The 21,384-nt window shown below is 42.9% G+C and overlaps 1 protein-coding gene across 2 annotated transcripts in view; it reads left to right on the top strand.

Annotated features, from left to right (window-relative positions):
- The window catches only part of GABRQ (gamma-aminobutyric acid type A receptor theta subunit), a 182,059-nt gene extending 161,021 nt beyond the window's left edge, over positions 1–21,038 (top strand). Inside the window, exons 5-9 of one of the 2 annotated variants that reach the window (XM_019521405.1) lie at positions 11,580–11,662; positions 15,994–16,131; positions 17,450–17,602; positions 19,633–19,877; positions 20,456–21,038. In XM_019521405.1, coding sequence (XP_019376950.1) covers positions 11,580–11,662; positions 15,994–16,131; positions 17,450–17,602; positions 19,633–19,877; positions 20,456–20,833 — 997 coding nt within the window. In that variant the 3' untranslated portion in view covers positions 20,834–21,038. Of the gene's footprint in view, positions 1–11,579; positions 11,663–15,993; positions 16,132–17,449; positions 17,603–19,632; positions 19,890–20,455 lie in introns of both variants that reach the window. The other variant, XM_019521404.1, reaches the window with a different exon arrangement.
- Positions 21,039–21,384: the final 346 nt, after the last annotated feature.

Raw genomic sequence — 21,384 nt, 5'->3', positions numbered from 1 at the left:
CCTATGCCCATGTTGGTTTACATGAGAGCTGTTCCTTTCCCTCAGCAGTATTCTTACCACGAATACTCTCCAAGGTGCTGAACATTTGCATCTCCTGTTGCCGTCAGCAGGAACTGCTGGCGTTCACTTCACATCATAGGTCTCGTCAGGAGATGCCTTTCTTCCTGTGATGAAAGTGCAGGCTTCTGAGTGATAGCAGGCCCCAGGGAACACTTTAATAGATCCAGCCATCTTGTTCATAGAGATCTGGGTCATCATTTTTAAGAGACTTCATCTTAGTTTCTAAATTTGCTTTTGTGTTTTTGCTGCTACCAAGTACTTGTATCCACAAACATATTGGAGGACAATTTCAGGGTTCTTCTGAACACTGCCTCCTTTCTTCAGTTTGGGTTCTTTTGGGTTCTGTAGCATTTGATGGCTTCTTTGATAAAACAGTTTAACACTTAGGTTTCATACTAGAGAGAATCTGTTCTTGGTACTGACTATCTGTCTTGTGTTTCTCAAAGTTAGCTGTCTTGATCTTTTCTGCTATATGCCAGTCTTTGTTTTTGTCTTCATATCCTACCATCTTTCCTGCCCCACCCCCATCTGGGAGTTGATCCTGCAGTGAAGTTATTCATTGATGCTATTCGTTAGACTTCTGGTATGTTGGTCATTCTCTTTGCAGGGCACTATGGTCTCAAGCATAGGAGTCTAAATTCATGGCAGGTTCTGTCTGAAACTGAAGCTGAGCTGGAACAAAAATTTGACACAAATACCTTAAAATTGATGTGGGAATGCAGAAAGTTATATTCCAGTGGCTTTATCCCTGTGATGCTTGTGCTGTGGTGCAGGGATCAGCAATCTACAACCTCTGGAGCCTTTGAATCCAGACTCTGGAGCTATAGCTTCAGTGATAGCTGCTAGGGAAGTGGGGAGGCTCTGTCTACCCCACACCACACTCAGGTGGCAGGGAGAGCAGTGGAGGCAGCCAGGTCATAGTGCCTGTTAACCTCAGATTTGATCTGGGTCATTCCAGCTACCTACCAGAAATCTGGTACATCTGGCAGAAAGGCTCAGAATCAACCACCAGGGGCCCAGTTACGGCCCACCAGACTCAATGAGAGCTCTGCTCTTAACTTCAGAGAGACTAAGACCAGGTTCCAAGATACTATTTGTTTTCATGAGTAAATGAAGTCTTTTATTTTCCCCAGTTGCTCATTGTGAAAGTCCCTGTGTTGAAAAGATGCACATGTGCTTGTTTTGATACATTTAACAGATAAGTGGATGAAGGGGATGCAGCACATGTAAGATCATCTCATGAAACCACTTAATACACAGCATCTGACAAAAAGCTTACTCCAAAACTAACTTGCTTTGGTTTGGATCAAAGGCTCATGGCAGTCACCAACAAGTGGAACTAATTGAAAGCAATGTTTTGTGTCAGAAGAGGTGATTTTGGGGAGAGAGGTTTCTTAGGAGTCAACATGAGATCTGGTCTTGTCTAGCTCCTTCATTAAATATTTAAGAGATGGCATAACCAGCAGCTTAATAGCATTCAAAGGTGACACTGAATTGGGAGGAGTTTCAAATATGACAGAAGGAAGAGGCATTGGGTGAAAGAGGAGAACCCTAAAGGAGTTGAACAGGAAAATAATAAGATATGATTCAGTGTGGGGGAAATAATACAAATCAATGGGGAGAATAAGCTTGATTTAGCTAGCTGGAAACAACTTCTTCACTAGCTGTTGAAACAGCTTTCTTTTTTTTCTCTTCTTTTTTTTGGAAAACTTGTTTCTAACAATGTTTTTCTTTAATTTATTTCCAAATTGTATCATTTTTCAATGAAATATCCATAGGAAGAAATTTAAAATGGGAACTTTTTTTCCATAGAATAATTCTGTATTTATTTTGTGTGTGTTTTTCACACACATATTTTTATTATTTTTCATTATGTTGAGGCATTATGCACCAATAATAGTGCTGACTTCAATATATGATACATACTAGTTGAAACATCCTATTTATTATATTTTTTAAATAATTTAAAACACTTGCAATTTAATACTGATTGAAATACCCTTTTTAGATAAAAGTATCTCCTGTTTTAAAGAAAGTTTAATGCTTTTAGTCAAAAAGGTCAAAAAATCATTGCAATCATTATATTATTTAATTCCATTAATATAAATCCATACAATATCATTCTTAAAAATTCTAAAATGAATATTTTGGGGGTTTTTGGAAAACTAATTTTGCAGGAAATTTTGAAACCATTTGGATGTGTTGTGATTAAGATTGAAAACAAGCTTTAAATTCCCCTTAAATAGGTATTCCTAGCTTTGATTATCTCTAATTTCAAAATTCCTTGACTTCCAGTGATAGAGAGCTGTCAGGGCTGCAGGAGGAAGAAGTACGGCTGAGAGTGGGCAACAAGTCAGATGCAAAGCTGGACTACTAATCAGCCTGAGGATTGTTTTCTGAACAGCCAAAACAATGCAGAGTGATTTGACCTCCAGACCTAAAACCTCTGTGGAAATACTACGGGGCATCCTCACAAGCAAAGATTTTTTTTTTGGAGTGGGGGGTGATTATGACAGAATACTGTTTAGTGCATTCTGAAGAGAGAACATCAGAACTGCAACATATATGTAGTTTGAGGCATGGAGGAAAAGTTTCTGTGAAAGATGGTTTATAACATTTCGCTATCATCTCTTTAAAGTGAATTTGTATATCTGTGTACGTGTATGTATGTGTGGTCATATAGACTGCAGACTAAACACACCTGCTTCCCTACTCATAAACACAAATGAGCACACACCCACATACACAAGTCCAGGCACATTGCCATTTTATGTTAGGAGAAATAAGGAAATAAACCCACCCCAAAGGGCTGAGGCTGGAAAAGGAGCTCACTGCACCTTCCTATCTGAACAATGCAACCTGGGCTGTCCCCTTGCCCATCAGCATGCTCCTCCAGAGGCCCAGATCCTTCCTACTACTCTTCCATCCCAGACCTATCTGCAAAGTATAGATCCCAGTGCTCTCTGTTAGCTCCAGTTCCCAATCCATCGTGCAGTTTATGGCCACTGGTGCCTACATTGCTGTGGGGCTGTAATGAGGGCCAAGCAAGTTTGCACTGATCATGTGGCCAGCACCCCTCTCAGGAGCTCTAGGGAGCCTGTATCATTTTGGCCTCTCAAGGGTTGAGCCTTCTGCCTCATCCTAGAGGAGCACCCCTACATTGTCCTTTGCTCTCTTTACTCAGAGCCTTTGACTCTTCCTCCTATCAGAGGCCAGCAAAATATTTGGACTGTTTTGCTCTTTTGCCAGTTGAAGGCACTGGTCTGGGAAATTGGAAAGGGGTGATTCAGTTGTCCAAATGGCCTTCTGAGTGCTAGTGTGGGAGATCTGACATGACTTTTACTAGGCTTTGTCTATTCTCTTACTTCTGGAGGCAGAAGCAGAAGAAAGCATATCAGAGCTCCCAACCAGAAGCAACACACCAACTCAGCCTGAGGGACTCCATTAGACAAATATCCCAAGGCCCAGCAGCTGAGTCAGAGCCCATATTGCACCATAAAATCCTGCCAGGCTTCAAGCTAAATACCATGAAGCATTGTTGCACCATGAAGTTCTCAGAAAAGCCTGCTCCTGAAGTGCTAGGACAGCTCATTGAGAGAAATTTGTAAGGACACAGAAAGGGATTCAGGAAAAGTGGCTTAAACTCATCATGGGGCTGAGAGTAGAGACATCATGAAAAGAGCTATTGTCAAAGCCATCATTTGGGTTTGGTTGCAGGCTAATGTCAAGGGAATGAGAAAATTCCCATATTTAGAGTGGCACAAGGGGCACAGTTACAAGCAAGGAATGATACATAAGAAAATTAAAATATAAGTGAAATGTCAGAATAGTTTTCCAGGAGATGAAGAGAAAATCCCAGCCCTGAAGAATAAATTGTCAGGAGCCAGCCTGGAACTGGGGGATGGGAACTCAGAGGATCCCACAGATCCTGCCCACCTCTAATGTCCACGATGCCATGAAAGAGGGAAACCAATATAGTCGGAATGACTAACCCATAGCAGATATTCTACAGTTGTTGTCAACTTGCAGCATTTTAGTCACTGTAGAGAAGGTCTCATGCTGGGTATTATGAAAGAATGCCTTAGGTTAGACACTTTTCTTCACAAAAAGTAATTTGGAAAATGTACCTTTGACCTCGTATTTGGTGCTGTGCTTTTCCAGACCCTTTTACCATGGAGGTCCAGCAATGGACTTCAGTGTACATCTGTTGATCCCCCAGGATATAATTCATGGGTCTTTATTATTCAGTCAATTCCTCTTGGCCCCAGTATTCCCCATCCTCTGCAATTTGTAGGAATCTAGAACTGGAAGGGACCTTCTGGATCAATGAATCCAATCTCCTGCTGTCTGAGGCAGCCACGCCATGTAATCCCTTTCATAAATTCATACTGCATTTCATCCACATAGTTCTGCTGATGCCCCTTGATCCTGAAAGTACTTGCCTATCATTTGGTACTTTGAAATGGCACAAAGGGGCTGAGTAGGATGCTTGACTCACTGAAACATACAGCCTCAGGGGATTTGGGGCTGGACTCTGAAGAGACCAGCCCCAATGGATTGTTTTCACCTGTTATACCAATGCACATTGGTCCAGAACCACTTGTGTTTTCCATTTTGATTCCTTTGCATGCTGTACATTTACAAAGAAAGCACACATGGCATTCACTTGAGAAAGGAAGGGGAGCATAGTCAAACTGTGCTGGAAGTAGGGAAACACACTTTACACATGTGAAGTCAATGTAAACATGTGCAACCTTTTGCCGTGCTGCTGATTGTGGTATGATGTACAAGGATTTGCAAGGAATATATTAAAGAAAAAGCAAAATTCACTAGTGATTTATAAAACTACTGGGCCTTTGGAAGTTGCTAACAGCCAAGTAGAAGATGACATTTTCTAGCACATTCTTATAAAATGACTTCAAAAATTTCAAGACTTGAGTATTTGAATGTTTTCTCAATCAGCAAAACGTGATTTTTGTCTGTTCCACCCACCTCATTCACTCTACCCTACTCAAAAGCCTGGAGTTAGCCCTCACATGTCCCACTTATCGACCTGTTGCTTCTGTGTCTCCTTCCAACTGCCGATGCTAACATCCCTGTGCTTCTTATGTCTTTGTCCTTAAGGGATTGTGCTGCCTTTGTTTTCTCAAGAGAACTGAAATATAAGAAGTTGCTAAAAGGAGCTTGTAAGGAGGTTTCTTAGACTGCTGGCTTTTGCAGGCAGGCTTTGCTCCCTAAGGAGCTCCTCAGCTAGTCTTCCCAAATAAAACCAGTCTTTTAAACAAAGAAAATAAGCAAAGCAAAACTATGCTATCCTGTCTTGGGTGCTGTGATGGGAACCCCTTTGGCTCTGACCTTAGCACAGCAGGCTGACCCCTCCATGCAGCAAATTGTTCAGTGCACATCTTGCTTCCTTTTCTGCTCTCTCCCGGGAGATTTCAAGCTTCTCGTGGGATACACCCTCATTATCCAAAGGCCCTGCAGCTGGGCTCTCTTAACAGTGTTGACTGTTTCCTCTTACAGGGGATAGGCTGCCCTGTTACAGAGCTAAAAAACCCCAAACCATTGTTTCTTTGACTGGACTGCATATGAGGGCTTGTACCAATGCCTGACTGAAAAAAATCAATACATGTGAAACAAAGCGAGAGTGCCTTTTGCTGACCTCTTTTTGATTCAAGTCCAATTGTCTTAGTTTCTCTCCATGGAAAGATCTACTATCCCCTTTATGAGTCTGGTCCTGCTTCTTTTGAAATCAGTGGGAGCTTGGGGCAGTAATTTGCCATTTGAATCTAACAGTTAATGGCTGTTTTTTCCCTAGCCACTTTGATAAAGATGCAGAGAAAAAAATGGAAAATGAGAGCCCCAAGAGTGTACCTGAATAAGTAGAATGGAGAAGTTTTGTTGAGGGAGCTACTCTGATTGAGACATGAGCTAAAGGCAGAGAACAGGTGAGGCAGAAAACTGGGTGAAATTGGGATATGAGGCAATTCAGGACTGTTCTATGAAGTTGTCTGGAACAGATGCTCTAGAAATTATCCCAGGCTTCAGATTTTGAGACCAGCATAGGCAAAGACTTGAACATGGCAGTCTTATAATACTGGTTTTGAGTGTTTCCCTCCATGCCTGCAGCCTTAAGTAATCACTCTAACTAAGAAGCCATTAATAAACAAACAGCACAAAGGAGGATCAGAGAAGGAAAATAAATGGTTGATATGGGCAGTGGGTATTTGTGAACTAAGTTTCTAAGACAAGGGGAGCCCTTAAGTGATCAGTTTTATGATTCAGGAGTCCTGGCAGAGCTACAATTGAGATGAGGCAGTCCTCCTTACTGCTCTCAGCTCATGAAGATAGGATAAGTAAAGGAAAAAGGAAATTGAGGTGGCTCTTTCCCCTTCCTGTCACCCATACATACAGCCTAATAAACCTCTGTCCAAGTTAGTGATAGGAAAAACCCTTTAAAGATTCCATTTGCCTCTTCCCACTTGTTCCCAGTGCTTTTTATAATTTTGTCCAGACTTCTCATCTAATGAGAATCTAATGAGAAAAAGCTCCCTTGTATTATTGCTGTGAGTTTTGGTTCTCACCTAAGCAGGCAGTTCAATAAGTTTCTCTGAATGCAGCAGGCAATGAGGGCACCTGGCAAGTCATAGTGAGAGAACAGCCTCTCTTTTCTACTTTACAGAAATGGCAGTGATGAAAATATAATGAGAAGAAAGGGGTTTAAGTGGGCATTCCATTAAGGTTTAGTTCAAGCTTTGGCTGGGGAATAGTTCAAGGTGTAACAAATCAGCAGCTACCAAGGCACTTCACTGGTGTCACCAGCTTTTATGCAATAGCCACTCATAGCTTCATGGCTTCTGCTCCAAAATATTGTGCTTCTGTTGCTTGTACTGAAGAACTCTCAGCATCTGCTATCAAAATATAGAGTCCGTGACGCACAGTCCATTAAAGGACAGTGGGGACACACAGACACTAACCACACTTTTTTTGGTCTGAACTGCTCAACACATCCAGAGATTAGATCCCCCCTTTAAAATAATCTGCAATTTTCCTACTGCCCCATCTACTCAAAATGTACTGTGTGCATGTTGCCAGCAATGTAGAGAAATGGTAGCTCTGTTTCCTCCTTGCTGTTTTGCAGAGTGACTACATAACATTATTCCCATGAAAGGGCAGAACTATATCTTCCTCCAAAGGGGATGGGGTGAAGGGGGTGATGATTTGAAGGGATAGGGTAGCAGGGGAGATCATGTCTAGGCAGTGCTTGTGGTCACTGGAGGACTGTGAAAGCAGGTCATTTCACTGTGCAAATTGCCACTGAGTTCCTTCCTTCCTTGGTACTGGGTATCCAGGTAGGAAAAATTTTATACCACAACCATTTTGAATATATTTTTAGGGAAAGATACAGTTTGGCAGCATTCCAGTGCCTAACTCTAATGTCAGGGGGAAGGTGACATCCTTCCCTCTGGTTTTCTCCAGTCCCTTTCTCTGCCTTTCTCTTTTGTCATTTCTCCTGGAGGCACTGCTCTCTGTCTGTAACTATTACGGTAGGATGGGTTTGTTGTCTTTCTCTTAGATTCCTTTCTTACAGAGTGAGGCTCTGCCCTTCCTCTGATTTATCTTTTAACTTCTCATTCTTTTCCTGCTTTCCTGATATCTCTTTTTCATCACTACCTCTCGTGACCCCTCTTGTGTTATTTTCCTTCTCCTCCCTCCATTCCATCCTGTCATCTCCCCCATCTATTCTGTGGCCCTTTGCCTCTTCTTCCTCCTCACTTCCCACACTTGCTGTCATCCCTCCCAATCCCCCACATTTTCGTCCTTTTGCTCTCACTCTTTAGCACTCTTTTAACAGACAGCCTTTCAATAGTCCTTATTAGACAAACATTAGAATGTCTGTCTGCCTGCCTGTTTCATCTCCTATGTGAAACGCATTGCATTGACCCAATAAACAGAGTGTTGTTGAACATCTACACCTAACACAGTACTAGTCTGATGGCCTTGGAAGCCAGCGTGCCTTGCTCACAGAGTATGTACAGTATGGGCTGGGGTACAGTGAGATTGCTAGTGTGCCTAGTCCTGCTCTGGACCATCTGTGGTTATGAGAGGAGAATGAAGTTTCCTAGTTCCCTCAGCATTTCACATCCTGTTTGAGATAGCCAACATGGAAGGGGCAGTGGCTGTGTCTACATGAGATGCTCACTGCACAGTAGCTCATTACAACTGCACAGTAGCACCACATGGCTCGAAGCATGACACGATGCTACTGTGCGGTAGTAATGAGCTATTGCACAGTCAGCATCATCAGAAAGCTGTTCAAGGATGCTACTGTACAGTAATGCTGCTAAGTAAAATCTCTTTAGCCTACGGGGTGCAGGTTGCCAACCCCTGCTGTATATCAGATAGCATTGTGCCTCCAAGTTACCATGGTACCAAGTACCACATACTACCCAGAGACAGTGCAAGTGTCTGAGTGACTCCCCCCTCCCCTCAAAAAGTGCGTCTGTACTTTTAGGACCTGGCTCAGTACCAACTGAAGTCAACAGGCCAGCTGTCCAAATCAGGCCTTCGGCTTCTGTCAGTGTGCCAATATAGGTAACCCATTTGGCTCAGTCTTCCATTTTGTCTGCTCTGTTCAATAAAGAAGTTTTACTTAGCCTGCCAAACTGGGATGGTGGCAACAATCAGCAGTTGGGGAAAGCAGTGAAAAATGGAATTACTGGTGAGGGAGGTAGTGGTGGCAGCCAGGTGACAAGCAGCAGCCCCCCTTCAGACTGAGCTGCGTTCATTAATTTGCTGACCCTTGATATGAACATTCACCTTTCTGATTGTACCATCACTTACAGTAATTGAGGAGAGGAGTAAAAATTGTTTCATGGAGTCCAGATGGCACAGTCAGAGGGACCCCAAGACACACATTTGAAAAGCAAAAGAATCCCCACCAGCTGCTGGGGCAGAACTCTGAGTCCACCTGCTCTCCCTTCAGTCACTTAGGTAACATCACAGCATGGGAGGTGAGCAGGACAGGTCACAGCTGACCAACTTACTACCTGGTTGTAGCCAGTCAGCAGGTCACACACCTGCTGGCCAGTCAAGGACCTGTGATTTTATTTGTAAGGAAGAGGAGCAATTGTCTGATACTCTGAAACCAATATAACCTTTATTCTGTTTACCTCACAGGAATAAACATCCCCAAATAGTAAAATGGAAAGACATTATTTGGTCTGACTTGGAAGGTCAAATCCTGCACAAGTTACCTTGGTATAAATCTAACATATACCTAATCAAATCAATGGTGCAGCTCCAGAGTTATGCTGATACCTGCAAGGACATGATTTGGCCTCTGGAGTGCTGCATCCCTAGCACTCCATGCCATGTTCTTTATTGGAAACCAGCACTGCAGGTGATGGCTGAGTTGTGATGCAAGTCTGGAGTTGTGCTGTGAGCCTACTCCAAGATCAGAGCATGTTTCCCCTCAGTGCCCTTTGTTTAGGCAAGCTAGACAGACAGTGATCTTGGACTGGACACTATGCAAGGTTTTAGCCTACCAGGTCCTGTAAATTGGGTGGACAATCTTTGTTTAATACATTTTTACAGGTTACACTGTAGGGAAAATAAAGAATGCATTTGTGGATGCTGTTTCCCATGGGTGTGGTATAATATATACAATGTGTGCTGAGTGCAGCGTAGGGATGAGTCATACCCAGCCACAAATCTGCCGTCTTGGCGTATGCCTGCATTGGCCACTGTTCTGTACCCCAAGCATCTCCTAAAGAGGTTTGGGTCCCCCATGGGTATTAATTGTGCCTGCTCCCTTGTGATGTCTTATGAACTCTAATGAACTTGTTCGGATTTGGAGAGAAATTGTCTTTTCAGCTCTTTTACTGGAGGTGCGAATCTTGAATACCATGAAAACAATAGATTAAATGTAGACTCTGCTGTGATTGTTTGGGACTGGATTGCACTGCCTTCCCCCTTTAAACCAGCTTTTAATTTAAAGGGTTAAGGGTCCTTTCCTACCTAAGCTCCTTCCAGGCTAGTTGCAATGTTGTATCTAGACCCAGGGAGGATATATATAAATTCCCTCCATCTCTTTGGGTCTATTTATAGCACAGCAGGCAGTGGCAAAGGCTCTCCTCAAAGCTTCATCTTCTACAAACAGTCTTTGCAGACAGCAGAGAGATAAATTTAACATGCAAGATTTCTTAAAGAGACAGCCGTTCATTGATGCGCGTGCTCTCTCTTCCCCTCCATGTGCATCCATGACTCAGTTGAGTATTATCACTCTTTCCTTTGCCTCCCCTAACCCCCTTTACCTCTTTATCAATTCCCTTCTCTTGTTCTAGCTCTTTTCTCTTCCTTATTGATTTTTTTGGATTGATCTGAGTCTCATTTTCTGTTGTCTCTCCATCTGCCCAATGACAAGGCTCAAAGGATAACAAAGCTTTCCTGTTAACAGTTCAGTAGTTATGCCTGCATCATAAAAAATGTGTTGCTTGATTAATGCCTTCCAGATGGTTAATTGAGAAAGGGGAGAGGGAACTGATCCTTCCCTGCTAGCTACTCTCACACATGCACGCTGCATGGAAAGGAGATTGCATTAGAAGAAGACTGGGAGATTAGGTGAAGGGGAGAAATTCCAGTGTGTATAAGGACAGAGTGGGGTAATGCCAATGCCACAGGATGACTTACTCTGTTCCAGAAATCTTGCATAGACACACAGCATGCAAATGTATTCACCCACACCTTTTCAAATGGACAGCCACATGCTCATGGACTCTCCCAGCCCCACATCAAGACAGGGTGAAAAAAATATACATATGTGTGTGTTTAGGAAAAGACATGTGTGCACACTTGCATCAAAATCCCAAATTCCAAACTGCTTGGGCTACACCAAATTTGTGCGCAGAATTGTGAACCGAAAGACAAGGAAACATGTAATTCATTATAAAGAAAGGTCCAGATAGTAGCATTTGGATATCAGACCCCATGACAGAAGGGTAGATGAGATGGATTAGGGTGAAGAGTGGTAGATCAATAGAATAGGGTGCGTGTCATGGGGACTGGGAAAGGATGGATGGAAGGATAGATAGATATTGTGATAAATTATTCCTCCTCATACCTCACTGCAGAGCAACTTAATCAACATACACATAAATATAAAAGACAAATATATTATCTCTCTTGCAAACAGAAGCATCTCTTTTTCCCTCTCATTTCCATAGCTCTGCCTACTCTTACTTTTTTTGTCTCTGTCTCTCTCTCTCCATCTATATACGAGGAGAAAACATTATGCCTTCCCCTCACCCCACTGCACCTTTACTAAAGATACAGCCTTGATGACGTGAGTCATGAAAGATTAAACCAGGCCACTGAGGGTAAGGTTTAAGCAATGTGTTCTGTCCTCCACCCCATACACCTACCTCTCCTCCACAACGGCTCTCCCCGGTTACTATGGAAACAGCAGCCCCTAATGCTGCCTGACTTTCATATCTTCCTTTATTTTTTTCCCCTTTCAGAATCACCACCACAGCTGCTTGCATGATGGATCTGAGGAGATACCCTCTGGACCAACAGAACTGCACACTAGAAATTGAGAGCTGTGCGTATGCCTCGTGCCTTCCACTTCCATCCCTCCCAGTCCCCATAAGAAGTACTGCATACGTCATAAGAAGGGAGAAAACAGGGGATCCCCTGCATGTTATTTCAGCTTTCCTCTCCTCCACCCATGTGTACTCCATGCTGTTTTTCACTCAGAGCTGCTTGAGACCTGCCATCATCTTCACCATTCTCCCACCCCAGTTGTGTAGCATTTGTTCTCTGCCCCAGACTGGGCCCTGTGAGTGCCATACCCAATTATCTCATATATTGTACCTGGGCTGGGGAGAAGGAAAGAGTCTAGCCTGGTTGCTTCAGTCCCCCACTTAAAGAATGAGAGGCACAGGTGAAAACGCAGAAATGAAAAGTCAAGACGGTGTGGGGAAATGGGACTCCAGCAATAGGGCAGGAACTAAAATCTTTCCATTGTGAAGCCATCCTTAACACCAGTACCATTTCATGGCCAGGTGAGTAGTTATCCCTTTCTTATAAAAAATGCACTATGGTTTCCAACAGGAATAGTGCAAAATGCTGAGTCTCACCATAATGGTGATGTAGTGATTACTTTGTATTTCCTATAAGAATGGTCCCACTGCATCCACAATGTAAAACCTCCATCTTGCCTCATAACTATTTCTATGTCAGTAAGTCCCAGGATAATGGAATGTAAGTTAGGTCCTGCTGGTGGTACTAATGACATATCGTATCTGGCACCTCTCAGTATTTTGAGGATACTTTGCAGTTTAACCAAGAAAACAGGAGGCAGAGAATTACCCACAACTCCCCATCTCATGATTTTGCTGTCAATGGAGTACTATCAGTCCAATTTGTTAGAGTCAGCACTTTGGTTTTCTTTGCAGTATTTGTAAAACTCATGCAGAGGGTGGAAGAGACAACATTTATCTCCTGAACGCTTTTGCCTTTTATGTATTTGGCAAATTGGAAATCAAAATGGCTCCATTTCATTTACTTCCTTATTTGCATGCCAATATGACTGATGATGTCAGGAGCACAGCTCTGGAATTGTAGTATTCTTTATTTTATGTCCAAGTGCTACATAAACAAAGGTTTAAAAACCACCAAAATAGCTCATTCACAGTGACACAGAAATGGATTTAAAAAACAGAGTACACAAGTACAATCTGGAAGACATTCATGTCCACCACAGCTGCTTATGCCAACTGCAAGATAGGTTAAATTTGGGGCATCAACTAAGTATTCATGTAAATCTAATAAATATTTATCCACCTGTAACTCAGCCAAAAGAAAAGAAACATGGTTTGGACTGACTGCATGGAGAAAGACTGTAGTGGTGCATCTCTGCATCATGTAGCATGTCACTTTGAGAACCATTTGGGATGTGGTTCCAGAAAAATGCTTCTGCCTTCAGTCCTATCACCAGCTGCAGCTCTGCTAGCCTCTCCTCCTCTAATCCACTAAGTCTGTAATAATATGGTCTTGTTGCAAAAACCATGCCCAGTGATGTGGGAAGATCATGGCAGGACAGTTAGAGAAAGCAATCTGAATTATTTGATAAGTGTAACTCATCCAAACAAAATGCATTTGGATATGGCCAAATTAAAAGTTCTACATGTAGGTACAAAGAATACAGGCCATGCCTACACTATTGCGGAGTGTGTCTGGAAATAGTGATTCTGAAAAAGATGTAAGGGCTATAGTGGATGAGCAACTTAACACTAACTTCCATTGCAATGTAGTGGCAAAAACAGCTGGTGTGGTAAAGCAGGACAGTAGGGGGTAAATAAATAATTTCACTTCTATATATAATATTAGTAAAACTAATAGTGGAATGTTTTGTCCAATTTTGAGGTCCACATTTTAAGATGGATTTTGTAAAATTGGAAATTGTGTAGGTAAGATCCACAGAAATGACTTGAGGGCTAGAACTACTGTTTACAGTGATGAGAGACTTAAAGAACTCAACTACTGTAGTTTATCAAAAAGAAGAACGAGGGGTGACTTGCTTGTAGTTTATAAGTACTTCTACGGGAAGCATTCACTGGGTTCTAAAGCGCTCTTTAATCTAGTGGTAAAAAGCAGAACAAGGGCCAGAGACCAGAAGCTCAGTCCAGAAAGATTCAAGTTAAAAATAAGAAATTAATTTTTAACAATTGGGGGATTAACCATTGTAATCAATTAACAAGGAGAGTAGTGGATTTGAAGACTTTTGATGTCTCTTGCTGTCTTCAAATCTGCTTTAGCCAGACATGAGCACAGGTTATTCAATTCATTGCAGGGGGTGACTGGGTGGTATGCAATTGCCTATAATCTAGGAAAATCAGATAAGGTGGCCTAACAGTTCCTTCTGACCTGAATCTCAGTGGATCTTTGGGACCTTATGACCTGACCCTGTGCCATTCAAGTCAATGGGAGTTGGCAGTGGGTGTGGGAGCAGGGCTGTGCTGAGTAACAGGAATGCTGAGCCCTAGCTCATCTGCCTCAACAGTGACAATCCTTTTTTTCCCAAAATAGGGAAAAATAGCGAAGCACCATCTGGCAGGAGCACCATCCCCAATATCTAGAAACACAAGGCCATCAGTTAGTTTAGTGAACCAGATCCTCAACTGAGGAACATCCATGTTACCCCACTAGTGAGTTTGGTCCAATATTTGGAAAAAATGTTAGCACCTTTGAATACATGTAATAATGGGCAAATAATGGTCAAGACTTAGTAGTTTGCCCTAGCACCACCTTTAGACACCTAAACTCTGCTGTGGAGGAGCCATATGCTTCCAGGGTTGGGAGAGGAGTTCAGAGTTTATGACCTATCTAACTTGTGGCTACTCTACTGCCATTGCTTAAGTCAGCACTACCATAAGGTCATGATGGTGCCTGTGGACATCTGCACACCAAGCAGCAAACCACCCAGCTGGTTCCCTGAATATTGCCAGTATTAATACAGGCAACCCCCCGCTTAGAGCTCTTAACTGGTTTCTGAAAAACTGAGAGTGAAGTGAAATGAGCATTAAGCGAAACTGAAAATTTCTGACAACCCAAGATGGTAACTGAAAGTGCTTTTAATGACTCAAGATGGCGACCGTGAGCATTATAACAAAACTTACTGAGCACTAAGTGGAATCAGGTATCAATTTAAAATGTGTGTTATTGCAAAATAGCGCTAAGTGAAACAGCGTTAAGCAGGGCTATGCTCTGCAAGGTTCCTGTGCTGCAGTGCATGTTGTGAGCAAAGGTTATCTTTAGATACAATAAGGTTAAGAATTAGTCTTTTGCAATGAGAAATAAAATCTCCTTTTACACTTCCTCTTAGAGCTCATCTACACATGGAAGTGCTCCTCCCTGATCATCCCTGATAAACTGTTCCTGATTAACACCATTGCTAGTGGAAGGAATATCCACATATGAAGTCACTAAGAAAAAACAGTTGTTCTTTGAATTCCCACCCTACCTTAATCTGGGTTCACTTTTGTGTATAGAGAAAACCTAAGTCTCAAGATTCTGAGGTAAAAATAGGGCAGCAAAAAGAAATGTGATCAACATGCTACTGAGACACTTACCTGTGTGTTTCCCTTGATGGCCTCTCTCTTGCTACAAGTTGGCAAATGCAGGATTGTGCCTGACACTACTCCAGGTTCTGCTTAGCACTTGTTACTTTGTGATTGTACATGCCACATCTTTCCCCTTCACAGGGCAGAATCGAACCTAAGGGAGTATTTATTTTAGGTCATTATGGACCCTCAGAGCTATCCAGCTCCTCCTTGCCACTAGTAATACTAGTAATGCTCCTTAATCAAAGCATTCAGCTTCCCAGAAAATACTGTCAACTACTCTAGGGTCAAATTTTGACCAAAGTAGAAATGTCTAGAATCTAGGGAAATGCCCTAAATTCTAGATATTTTTTAATTCACCACATTGTTTGCTCAAATATTTTATTTATACAGAGATTCTGTTTTCATGGTCCTTACCCAAAAAAGCAATATGTGATCTCCCCCTGCAGACACCTCATGAATGAAAAGCTGCACATATTGCTTTTAACACAAGCTTCTGATGTACACAAACCAGGAAGGATTGTGGGGCACAGGCCACAAATTGGAGAGCCAATCCCCATCTTCATCTTCTACTTCTGAATCTCAGAAGGACTAGGTATCTTAGCCATTTCTTCCCTTCTCCTGGTAGCTATTCTACTAAGCGGGGGAAGGATAAAATTCCCCCAAGAGGAGCCTGTTTTTACTATTTACTGATAAATGGGTTTTGTTTGGGTAAATTCAGTAAAAACAAAAAAGCATTATAAAAATGGAAGTGCTGCTTGCCACGACTTGTCAGCTCAGGTTGCCCCTGTCTTCTCCACCCCTACAGATGGCTACACGGTTGATGACATTGTGTTCTTCTGGCAAGGAAATGACTCAGCTGTCACTGGGATGGAAATGCTGGAGCTTCCCCAGTTCACCATCATTGAGCAGAGACTGGTCACCCGAGAAGTGGTCTTCACCACAGGTAGGGTTCTTTCTAAAAGGCTTAAGGTGACATGTAATTATTCTTTTGGAAAAAGTCTAGGTGACTGCTTCTCTGACTTGGATGCTGAAGCACTTGCCTGGGATTTTTGAAGACAAGGGTCCTAATCTTGAATGCCCCTATGGAAACTTGGTTTCTCTTTTATGCCCACTGACTCTGATTTTTAGGATCCTTAGAATCTGGATAGCAAGCAGTAAATAGTGCCATTTGTTAAAGTTATCCTCCAGGTTACTAGCCATAATGCTGACTTCCCTCAAGCAGGGTCTCATCAGAAGGTTCTCACTTCAGCCTCCCTTTCCAGGTGGTTTCCAACTAGCTCTTGAATTTGCAATAAAGATCACAAGAACATGAATAATATTTCCTTAAGAAGGTGTGCAGCCTTTGAATGAGAAGTAAATCTGTTTGCGTTCATGATGAAAGGACATGGTGAGACTGCCCATCTGATGGTTTACCTATTGCTAATCTTGAAAGCTGGCCATGCTTGAATTTTGATTACAGCCTTTTTTAACTAGTAAGAAAACACCATGCCCATTATATAGACCACAATTTAAATCAGGGGCTCATTGTGTTGGGCACTGGAAAACCCTATAAAAGTGCAGATGATGATGATGATTGTTAGAAGGTTAGCTAGGCAATTGGAACAATTTTAAACAATTACAGATTTTTGCACGTCTGGTGTGCAGTTTCCCGATATGGATTGGCCTCTGTGGAAGTTACATGGGAAAATGAGATGTGCATCTACACAGACATTTTGTAGAAGAGATAGCGCAAGAAAGTTGACGAATCAGCCCTATTACATTCAAAGGCTCCCATCTAACCATGGACCTGATAAGTGTGTTAGTACTAGGAGTTCCATCTCAGCTGTGAAGACAGACAGAATCCTTTTGGTACAGTCCAGAGTTTGCACAGGATGTCTAACATACAGTTTTACACTATATTGGAGTAGACTTTATTTTTTATTTTTCTGAGTCAATATGGAACCCAAGAATTGAAATTTTCTGTCCTCCACTGCTTAAGGAAGAACCTGTGTTCTTTTGGTGCCTGCTTTTTGGTGGTTAAAGACCCAAACCTGTGGGCCCAAATAAGTATGCTCCAAAGAGCTTCTTCCTGAAAGTGACTGAGTTTGCATCGTCTGTGGAAGGACAAATACATAGGATTCCCCACTATCTATTATTGCATGTAAGAGGGAGGGACCAGAATGACTCCTGGGTAATTCTTCTTCCTGCTCTTGCCTCCTTATTACACACACAGCCTTGGCCCTTCTGCCAAATGACATCTCTTCTCGGTATCTGATCGGCAGGTTCATATCTCCGTTTGTCCCTGAGTTTCCGGATTAAAAGGAACATTGGTTACTTCATCCTACAGACTTATATGCCTTCTATCCTCATCACTATCCTTTCCTGGGTCTCATTCTGGATCAATTATGATGCTTCTGCTGCCCGGGTGGCATTAGGTAGGTCTTTTCATGATATGCCCCACAAGGGTTTCCTTGGAGAAGGGGTGGGCTAGGAGAGTAGGCTGTTTATGTTCTTTTTTTTTAAAGAACCAAAGATCACAATAAACACGTGCTGAGCTTTCTGTTGTCACTTAATTGATCAAAAGGAGCAGAATCACAATGAATGCTGAAAGATGCAGTTCAAACATGCAGAGTTCCTTATCCTAACATCTCCACATCCTGGTATCTGGGACTTCATCTACAGTTATTGTAATGACTAGGTTGATACTTCTTTTAGTGTGCAATGTCCCTGGTCAAGAGGCAATAAGATAAATGAACAAACTAAATATCTAAACACTGGATTACCTTTACTTGAGGCAGTCTCCAAATGTAGACATAGAAGTCCTCTGCTTACAAATATTAGAGATGTAGTGGCATCTGCTGTCAGCATCTCTTGAGGGTCAGTGTTTAAGTGCATTGCCCCAAGAGCAGAAGTTGTGGATATTTAAAAAGAGTGAGATTCTAAATCACAGTTCAGTCTCTGCTTTGAGGATATGAGGTAGGAAGGGTCAAATATAACTGGCTTGTTGACAAGGAGAGAAGAAAAAGTTACAGAGATAGCAGTCCACTGTCTCAATGGCAGCAGAGAGGTCACACACCTATTACTGGTACATCTCATTGAAAAAAAGGCAGTCAGTGACTTGCATCAGGGCAGTGATGAAAGACTAAGGAGAAGGGAGAACAGTAGAAGGTATGGAGCAAGGAGACAAAAAAACAAAGCCACAAAAATAAGCAAGAGGCATCAGGATTCTGGTGACAGAGTTGGAGGGAAAGAAATGAGATGAAGAACAGAGATCCAAGAGGGTTGGTTATGCCAACATTGAGTGGGGTGGCAGCTGGATACACAGGAGACTGGTAGATAATATGAAAATGGAGAAATAAGTAGAAGTTGAGGATAGAGACAGGAAAGACTTGAGACCCACACCAAATTAAATGAGAAAGCTGGAGACAAAGGACAGAATTTAGGGAATTGCCAAGAGCTTGAGAGATGGATGAAGGAAGATGCAGGGACAGAGAACAAATGATCATCAAGGGAGAAGAAGAACCAAGAGAGCTGAACTATGAAAGTGAGGAGAGAAGAAAAAGTTATAGAGGTAGCAGTCTACTTTCTCAAAGGCAGCAGAAAAGTCACACGCCTATTACTGGTATATCTCATTGAAAAAAGGCTGTCAGTGACCTGCATCCGGGCAGTGATGAAAGACTAAGGAGAAGGGAGAACAGTAGAAGGGATGGAGCAAAGAGAAAAAAAACCCAAAGCCACAAAAATAAGCAAGAGGAATCAGGATTCTGGTGACAGAGTTGGAGGGAAAGAAACGGAAGGTGCTAGTCTGAAGGAAGCCTATTTCAGGAGGGAAAATTTTGAGCAGGCTTGAAGGGGAAGGAAATGACCAAAGGGAGAGGAAGTGGCTAAAGCTAAAGGAATAGGAGGCAATTAGAAAAGTAAGCAAAGTGGAAAGGAGGCAAGGAGAAATGGAGACAATAGGAGGGGTAGAGAGGCAAATACAAAAAAAAAGAGACCTCAGAGTCATAAAGGACAGTGAGAGTGGAGAGTGAGGGATGAAGGTGAAAGCATGGTGTTCTCTGCCATACCAAACAGAGGAAGATGGGGAAAAGAATCTGCTAGGGAACTAAGGCACAGAAAAGCCAGAAGGGATGGTTACAGGTCATGCTGGTGATACTCAACTCTAAGCCTCCTCTGCCAATGCTCCCCTGGATAACTGACTCCTGTTTTATTTCCTGTAGTGACTTGTAGCAAGACTTAGGACATAGAGCAGCTATAATCTTTCTTATTATCTTTCTACTTTCACCACTTCCTGCAGCTACTACTGCTGGAAGACCTTGTAACTGGAAGATGTGAGAGCTGTCTGACTGCAGCCAGGGCTCCCACATCTTCTCTCTGGCACTGCTCAGAGGGGTTGGTTAGAGCAAAAAGAGAGGATGATATAGAGTCATTCCATCTTGGTAACAGACATGCCCTCTCCTTGCAGGGGTCACCACGGTGCTTACTATGACCACCATTAACACGCACTTGCGGGAGACCCTCCCAAAGATCCCGTACGTCAAGGCCATTGATGTCTATCTCATGGGCTGCTTCGTTTTTGTGTTCCTGGCACTCCTAGAGTATGCCTTCGTTAATTACATTTTCTTTGGGCGTGGCCCTCGTCAGCAGAAGAAGCAGAGTGAGAGGATTAACAAGGCAAACAACGAGCGCCACCGGTATGAAGAGAAGAGGGTGAGAGAGCAGGTTGGTTCCTTCCCTCTTTTCTCGCTGGAGAAAGCAGATGCTCTATCTTCATTCAGTCTGAGTGGGCTTAGGAGGGGCTATTCTCCCTTTTGTGAGAGGTGAACCTAGTCCCCTCATTCCCTGGTGCTAGACCATCGTGTACTCCTTCACAAATGGGGGGGGGGCAGGAGGGCCTACTCTCCTCCTGAAGTGCAAAGGAAATTCCTACTCCATGTTTGTTCTATTTGCCTGCTCCCATAGGCACCATCCTCTTCTTTGAGGACACCATGCAGAGGTACCCAACATGAACCAGGTGGCACTTTGCCCCCTGTATTGACAGAATACATTACAGAGCTGCATTAGCTTGTTACAAGGTAATGTAGCTTGTTCCTGGTGTCCAGCAGTGGTGGCTCATGCATTCCAATCCAGAAGTCCAAGGTTCAACATCTGGCAGGTGACCCAACCAGTGTTGTTGTTACAGTAGAAAATAATCCAAATTATCCCTATGGTCAGTGGAGTGACATAAAGGATAAATCTGACCTGGTGTGTGCCCTGTTAACACTGCCTTCTCTCTTCCCCCCTTCCAGGTTGATCCATATGGCAACATTCTCCTCAGCACCTTGGAGATGAACAATGAGCTGCTGGCCACAGACATGATGAGCAGTGTTGGTGACTCTCGAAACTCTGTCATGTCTTTTGAAGGCTCAGGAATCCAGTTCCGCAAGCAGCTGGCCTCTCGGGATGGCTTCGGCCACCACCTTACCTTAGACCGCCATGTCCCACTGACCCACCATGCCGCTACCCGCAACCGTGCCAACTGCCGTCTCCGCCGGCGGTCATCTAAGCTGAAGCTCAAAATCCCAGACCTGGCAGATGTCAGCACCATTGACAAGTGGTCACGGATCATTTTTCCAATCACCTTTGGATTCTTCAACCTCATTTACTGGTTGTACTATGTAAATTGATGCCTGCAGCCTCCAAGAGAGATAGGGACAGACACTCAGACAATGACAACACAGGAGTGCTGTGGTCTTTTTGGTTTGGGTTTTACTCTTTGCTATTATTAGCATTTTCTCCTTTGGTTTGTTAGGTTTATTCTAAGCTTACTCTTCTCTTTTCAGCACATTTAGCAACACAGGGCAGGGAGGGGGTGGGGAGGGACAGGCAGGAAACCAGAAGAGGGGTCTTAATTCAAGAGAAGGCTGTTCTTGTCTCCATTTTGGTTTCTTGCTGAAGAACTTCACCACTGTAAACACAAAACCAACCAACCAAAAAACCCTAAAAAGACAGAGAAGTTGTTAAAGAAAAAAGACAGAGTGGAAGCGGCGGGGTGGGGGTGAGAATAGTTTATCTTTGAATGTGCTCATTAATGTGCTGCCCTCACCTCCATTTTGCCACTGAACCATCATATCTTTCTTCTTCTCAGTATTAATAGTTTAATCTTTCATCTGCATCTCCTCTCAGCTTGTTTCCATTTATCCTCTCATGGATTCAGTGAGAGAGGGGAATTTCATTC

This window comes from Gavialis gangeticus, unplaced genomic scaffold, assembly GCF_001723915.1.
Source record: "Gavialis gangeticus isolate Ggan-Ray unplaced genomic scaffold, GavGan_comp1, whole genome shotgun sequence".
Lineage (NCBI taxonomy): Eukaryota > Metazoa > Chordata > Crocodylia > Gavialidae > Gavialis > Gavialis gangeticus.
Note: the sequence above shows the minus strand (reverse complement) of the source record. Positions and strands in the feature narration are given on the sequence as shown.